This window comes from Pteropus medius, unplaced genomic scaffold (assembly GCF_902729225.1).
Source record: "Pteropus medius unplaced genomic scaffold, Ma_sr-lr_union100, whole genome shotgun sequence".
NCBI lineage: Eukaryota > Metazoa > Chordata > Mammalia > Chiroptera > Pteropodidae > Pteropus > Pteropus medius.
In genome coordinates this window covers 1250310-1258142 of record NW_024352784.1, presented here as the reverse complement: position 1 = coordinate 1258142, position 7833 = coordinate 1250310, and the positions used below count along the sequence as shown (strand labels likewise).

Sequence of the window (7833 nt, the reverse complement as noted above, 5' to 3'; positions counted from 1 at the left end):
TGTGAAAAAAGGGAATAAAGTAAATCTTGAATGGTTATTGTTGAAAGAAAAGAGAAGGTAGGTTTGTGAAGAAAAACTTGGCTGTGAAACCCATTGAAAGCCCGATTTTCCCTTCAAATCATGCAGGCACCAGATTACAATATTTAAGTAACATATCAATTATATTGCATTGTTATTTTAAAGAACTAAATGCCATTTTTAATCCGAAAAGTTTATTTTCAACTTTTTTTTCTTATTCCAAAGTTATATTTTCCATGTGACAACCACATTTTTTATTATTTTCTCTTATATCATTGATGATCTTTTTCTTTAATGTGATTCTTAAAGAATGCTCTATCTATTGTCTTATTTTTATCTTTCTGAACAGTCTCACTTATCTTCATGCTTTCAGTTAGCACATATATGCTTATGATTCCACATTATCTCCTGAGTGCCTGCTAGCATCCTGCAGGCTTCTTAGATTCATCACATCCAAAAGTGATCGTGAACTTTTTTCACCATATATATTTTTTTCCTATTCTATAAGTGACTGCCATCCCCAAGCAAGAATCTGAAAGTGATCTATTTCTTTCACATTCTCACTCCTTGTTACTATTCCATAACAACTGCCAATGAGTCCTCCTTAGAATCGGTGGTTATGTTGTTCCTCTCCATTGCACTCCAAAGCCTAAATGCTGGCATATATCATCTCTTGTATAGATTGTTTCAAGAGCCCATTTATGCTAAAAAGAATAAACAATATTAAAATTGTATGCATCATTTATTTCTGTCATAAAATTAATGCATGTTGGTTATATGCAATTCAGAATATGTAGAAATTATAAAGTAAATAAAACGCCTCCAATTCTCTTGTGGTAGACTTTATTCTTGTTTGAAACTTTTCATTCCTCTTTCTTTAAGATTATACACTCTTGCTTTGTGTTTTAGAATGTTTCCTGAGGGAAAAAAATGTATATATATATATATATACTTCATTAACCTGATTTAACAAAGCAACTAGCTTTAGCCAGAGAAATTGACACTATGTGACATATGAAACATTCTAGCATGAACTGTAAGAGCCAATGTGTGTTTCTGCAAGCTCTCTTGTCCTTTTCTCCGTGCCATAAAAGAGGCATGTCTCAGATAAAAGTTTGTCCTTCAGCTTAAGTCATGAACTGATAAGACAGAACAGAATCTTAAACAATCTGCAGATACAGATACCAATATAAGCCAATAGAATTTAAGCTTTTTAATTTTCTCGGCCTTGCCTAGTAAAGCTCACTTTTCAAATAATCATAACTATCAATACTGTATTTTGGTGTCTTTTTTCTATTATTAACACTGTACATTTAAGCTTAAGTGACTATGTCATGTGTGTATGTGCACGATATATATGTATATGTATATACATAACATATATGCACATATACATATGTTCATATAATATACATAGTTTTCTAACCTATTTTACATGTTCTTATTAATATAATTTATGTGTCCATAAGTAAAATATATTTCACAAGTGATATTTATAATAGTTTTACAAATTTCTATACAAGTTATGTTAATTTTGTTTTACTCTTTGTTTTTTCAGTTGTTTTAAGTAGTTCACTAATTCTAAATAATGCTGACGTGTACATATTTGTGTGTGTGTGTGATAAATTCTTAAAACTGGAATTGCTTGATAAAAAATGCTAAGAGCATGTGTCGCATGTACTCAAGTAATGTTAAGTTATCTTAGAATCCAGGCAACAATAGAGGAGAGGGGATGATAGTCCCATCATTATCTTTGAAAACATAGAGCATTACACATGAGACAATAATATAAACCAGAACTTATATCCCTTTAAAAGACACATTTTGAAATAATAGATGGACGTAAAATGTTTTGAAGTTTACTAGCAATTATTATTTCTTATTTAGTGTACTTGCATCTTTTTAAGCTTTCTCTACTTTTTTCTTTTTATATTTTATTATTTATTTTTATAATTTCCTGGGGTGATATTGGTTAATAAAATTATACAGGTTTCAAGTGTACAATTTAATAGTACATCATCTATACATTGCATTGTGTGTTCACCACCTAGTTAAATTCTCTTCCATCAACATATACTTGACTCTCTTTATCCTTATCTACCTCGTCCCCTACCCACCTACCGTGTGGTAACCACTAAACTTTGTCCATGTCCATGAGTCTCTGGTTGTCTTGTTCTTTGTTGTAAAAATGTCTTAAGGCCACTTAATCATATAGTTTAGCATCATCCTATAATCTATTGACTCCCTTACTTCTCTTTATTCCTCAAAAAGTTTGCCCTTGAATCAGAATCTTCTAATTGTTGCAACTTTGTTGACATTTTATGTCACTTTGGCATCTATGAGGATGATCCATTCCAAACATTAGCCTAAGGATTGTTGGCAGCAGGGCTAGTTTGTTTGGTGGATTGAGTTTTTAATGTATCTATTCATAAAAATTACCATCATCAGAACAAAAATAAATAAATATTTATTAATGTTAAGTTTATCATAAGACATATGACTTAATTATCAAACAAATGAGGAGGATACTACAATAATTCCATTTTACCACTTAAGAACCAATAATTAATGTAACATGCCACTTTCATACAGTTAGTGTGTGACAGACAAAATCATCCAATATTTTAACCCCTAAAATATACTTCCTTGCTGAAATTAAAGTGAATAGTACATATATTTCAAGCCAAGGTAATTATCCAAGACTCCAAAGGTCAAGGAAACATGTTTTCATTTCTCACATTGAATTTTAACTTATCTTTTTGTGAATATGTGGACTTCTCGTTAGAATATTCCTATTGTTACTCTAATGTTACCTGAATCATATTTTACCCTTTTTAAAATTATTAACAGTTCCATATTATTTGTACAAACCTGGGTTTCTGTTCAAGTCTGTCTCTTGCTCTGAGAACTTGAGAAATTAACTTTGCCTCACTGACTTATATACAGATTCCTCACATACAAAATATAGTATTGTTACCTGTATTTCTATATAAATAACCTTGTAGTAGTATTGTGATGGATAAATACAGCATCGAGTAGAAATTTGATAGCAAAATACCTAAAGTATAGTAGAAAAATACCTACTTTGAATTTTTAAAACTGTGGATTTGAAATCCAAATATTTTGAAGATAAATCAAAATAGTGTTTATTTAGTCTAGTACTACTAGGCACAAATTAATTGTATTTTCTCTGTCTTCTTCCTCCTTCCCCCAAATGAAAATGATATAGAAGAGTGTATTCACAGTTTTCTTCTTTTCTGGTACAGAAGTGTGTGTGTGTGTGTGTGTATTAATGTGTATTAATATGTATACATGTACTATAGAGACACAGATGAAAAAACTAACTCTCTAAAGATTGCAGACATTCAAATAAATTTAAAGTTTATTTACTTTATTTTATTTTTAGTGTAAATACAGTCAGATTTCACATTCCCATGACATCGTGCTAGTCCTTAAAGAGGAGAGATGGTAAAAAATATTTTCTTGGTATGGAGGCATTAAAGTAGAGTCTGAAGACAAGTTCATAGATAATTATTTTAGGTGCAATTACAGCCTTTTTCATATAAGATTACATGTAAATTTCCTGTTTGTCTATATTCTTCTTTTTTTGTGTGTCCTGGGTATGAAAGTTTTCAATTCTATAGTCCCTCAGTGATATCTCTGTTGATAATCAGAATGTTCATTGATGATTTGGGCCTAAAATCCTCAATACATAGAAAGTAGTATTATTTTTTAAGTTATCCATGTGGTCTCAGGTGGATTAATTTAATGTTGGCTATTACTTGTTTGAACTCAGTGTTATCAATTTATTTAATAAAAATATACTATGTGTCTATTCCATACAGTAGACTTTGTGAGATATCAATCAGGAAATATCTGATTTTAGAACTCACATTCTATCTTAAGAAATAGTTGCAGATATAAATAACTAGAATATGGTGGCCTCATGCTATTGGTCCAACTATAAGCTGACTGCAATAAGAGTGTTTCTATTTCAGCAGAATTTCTACTGTCTATAAAAAAGCTGAGTGACGCATGACTCCAACTTGCCAGCTCTGGACAGAAAATGTCCATCTGAGTTAAAACTTACAGTATATTTCTCTTTTCTCAGAGTTATCTTTTGTATCCTTAAGAATAAGCTAAAATGCATGACAAAAATAAAATAAAATCCATAATGATAAGATGGCTAGAAGAACTGAGAATATAATTAATTTAAAGTATTTTTTCAAATTTTTAAGTGATTTAGGAAAATGCACTGGAAACATTGGTAGATATTATCCTTTCAAGTGTGTTCGAGGATATTTTATGGAATTTATTATATCTCATTGAACCAGATTTTTAAACTGTGTGTGTGTGTTTCATTCAGAAATATCCAGGATTTAACATTATTCTTTATTTTAACAGCATGTGCTGGTGGAGGAGAAGAGCAAAATCACTCGATCTTGAATCTGTTTGGTCTTCACCCCATAAATGATAGGGTTGAGCATAGGAGGCCCTACCACGTAGAGGTTGGCCACTAGAATGTGTATGTGGTGAGGGATGGTCTTACCCCCAAAGCGATGCGCAAAAAACGAAAAGAATGCTGGGGCATAGAACATAAGTATGACGCAAATGTGGGAACCACATGTGTTAAAGGCCTTGCATCTGGCAGCCCAAGAAGGTATCTGAAACACTGTGAGAAGGATCATCGTGTAGGACATAATGATGAACACTACATCCAGTCCTGTAGAGAGTAAGGCCACAGTCAGGCCGTAAATGATGTTGACATTGATACTGTCACATGCCAACCTGGCAATGCCCATGTGCTCACAGTAGGAATGGGCAATGATGTTTCTCCCACAATATGTAAGTCGGTATACGAGGAAAATGAATGGAAAGCATATGATAAAGCTCCTGACCACAGCTGCTATGCCAATCTTTCCAATGACAGAGGAGGTTAGAATTGTGGTATATCTCAGTGGGTAACAGATGGCCACATAGCGGTCAAATGCCATGGCCAGGAGAATAGCAGATTCTGTCGCAAAAAAGAAATGTATGAAGAACATCTGGGATACACAGCTAGCAAAGGATATATTCATGGAATGGGACCAGAAGATGGCCAGCATCTTGGGGGCTGTGGTCGTGGAGAGCAAGACATCTGCAAAGGCCAGCATGGAAAGGAAGAGATACATGGGCTCATGGAGACTGCTCTCAGTCACAATCAGGAAGATCAAGAAGATATTGCCCACGACGGCCACAATGTACATAGAACAAATAGGGATGGAGATCCAGGTGTGCAAATCTTCCAATCCTGGGATTCCGATCAAAACATACCACATCTCCTGGGGATTGGTGTGATTGTAAAAGGATGGAGACATCTGCGGGAACATATTCTAGACCTAGTACATTTAACGAAAGCCCACAGGACTGACTGAGGATTCAGGACGACCCCTTAGGCTGAATGATATTTCATCAGATATTTTCCCACAATCTTGTGTTTGAAAGAATAATGAGATGTATTACTACCCTGAGTGCACTATGACTCCTTCCATGGAAGAATTATATATTGTATCCTGAAAAAGATAAAAGTTAATGTTTTATAAGTGATTAATACATTTTGTAGGAATATATATATATATATATATATATATATATTTATGTGTATATGTATATATACATAAATACGCACACATATAAATCAAATCTTCACAATAGCCTGCTGAAAACTTTACAACAAACCATGGCATAAGTATTGTTATTTCTATAGATGGTAAAAATAAAGAGTCCCACAGACCTTTAGCCTTTTTCTCTTGGTCCCCCTATATTCAAAGTTAGACAGGGTAAATTTAAAAGCTGTGATCTTAACGACCATCCGATACTAGCTATAAAAATAAAACTAGATATAAAACATGTCTTAAAATTTTATTGATCATATTTCTGAATAATACGGACATGTGAAATTGAATTATACTGTTTATGGATGAGGGAGGAAATAGGTGTTGACAAAGTAGATGTTAAGCGACAGAGAACATAATGCCCTCTTCAACTTTGATTGACCATTGACTTGATGCTAAGCCCTGTGCTAGGAATTGAGGACACACAGGCACAGTAAATCGATCCCCGTAAGCCAATCAATACATTCCTTAAAGCTGTAAAATGAACATTAAAAACCAAGCTGAATAGGCCTCTTAAATGGATATGCCTAGCATGTGGTAAAGAAAAATCATTTTATCACACTTGAGTCACTTATTGAAAATTAGACAATATACTTTGCTTTTTCAGATACCACCACAATAACTTAATGCTTTCACATTATAAATCAGGGGTCATGGTCCTTTAATAAAAGGGAATGGGGTAATTTACTGATTAGTATTTCCGTGTGGTTATCAAAGAATGTGAATAGAAGCAAGAGAGATGTTAGGTGAAATATTGGCCTAGGATATAAAGCATTAGGGTAGACTGTATGTATGTGTACATACAAACATACATATATAAGCATAGATATAGACATAGGTACAAAATAAATGGATCAAAGTGTCTCCCATCCTCCCCCAGTACCTATTTTCGAATACGAGCTAATGGAATCTCTTGATTTCACTGCCACTCTAATCATTGTACAGTATAGTTTTACTACCTTTGCATTTATTTTTATTGTCTTCAATATTTCAACCCTTCATTGTATGTGGTTGAAATGTTTGAACCCTATATTTTGAGTTACAGTTTACAATTTATAATACTCAAATGGTTAGCCTATTAGGCCTTTACGTTGGTATATGATACTTGCGATGCTTAAGTCTATAAATCTCCTTTAATTACATAAACCAATTATTTAACTATTTGACATACAGCTGGAAGTGTTGGAATTTTTTTTAATGGGCTTTTGATGCTTCAGAGAGTGGAGAAAAGATCAACTTTGGAGCACACGTACACAGATCTATGCCAGAGCCATGTGTGAGTGAAGTGTAGTTATGGAGGGGAGGCTTGTAGTGAGTGGGGCTTTATAAAGGCATTAGTCATGGAGGAAAAGAGTCTACATGATAGAAAGAAATACAGAAATGAGATACTATGTACAATAAAATATTACTCAGCCATAAGAAAAGATGTTATACTGCCATTTGTGAAAACAAGAATGGATCTTGAGATAATCATGTTAAGTAAAATAAGTCAAACAGAAAAAGGTGAGAAGCATATCATTTCACTCATATGTGAGATATAAAAGGGAAGCACCAAAGAAACAAGACAAGCAATATAAAAACTCATAGACACAGACAATAGTTTCAGATGGAAAGCGGGGAAGTGGGGAGGTAGATAAGGCTAAAACAAGTCAAAGGTATGGTGACAAGGAAATATAACTTTGGGTGGTGACCAAACAAGGCAATATACATATGACATATTATTGAATCGTATATTTGAAACTTATATAATTTGATTAACCAAAGTCATCACAATTAATTGAATAATAAATTAATTAAAATTAAAAATTAAACTTATTTTTATAAAGGAATGGAGGTAAATGGGAAGGAGAACACATTTTGCAAATTTTATTCTTATTTTTTAATTTGTTTTTTGTCTTGACTGTAGCATTATCACCCACAGTTACCTAACTTATAGATCTAGATCTCCTCGTAACATTATTTTATAATACTACTGATGGAATAGTCTGACTGAATCATTAGTATATGCACAGAGATGTGTGGTAATACAAATAGTGTACATCTAGGGCCACATAGAATTGAATTTAAATACTGGCTAAGTCATATGTTGGCTGCATGACCATTAAAAGTTCCAGAATTTGAGTTCAGTTTTACTTATAAAATAAGTAAAAATGAACACCAA

At 33.0% G+C, this 7833-nt stretch overlaps 1 protein-coding gene across 1 annotated transcript; it reads right to left on the bottom strand.

The window, feature by feature from the left end:
- Positions 1 to 4415: 4415 nt before the first annotated feature.
- LOC120590137 (olfactory receptor 52Z1-like) lies at positions 4416 to 5375 on the bottom strand. The gene has a single exon (XM_039847771.1). The coding sequence runs from the start codon at positions 5373 to 5375 to the stop codon at positions 4416 to 4418; it is 960 nt and encodes a 319-aa protein (XP_039703705.1).
- Positions 5376 to 7833: the final 2458 nt, after the last annotated feature.

Coding starts and splice junctions, on each gene's coding strand:
- LOC120590137 (XM_039847771.1), bottom strand. CDS start 5,375: ATGTCTCCATCCTTTTACAATCACACCAATCCCCAGGAGATGTGGTAT.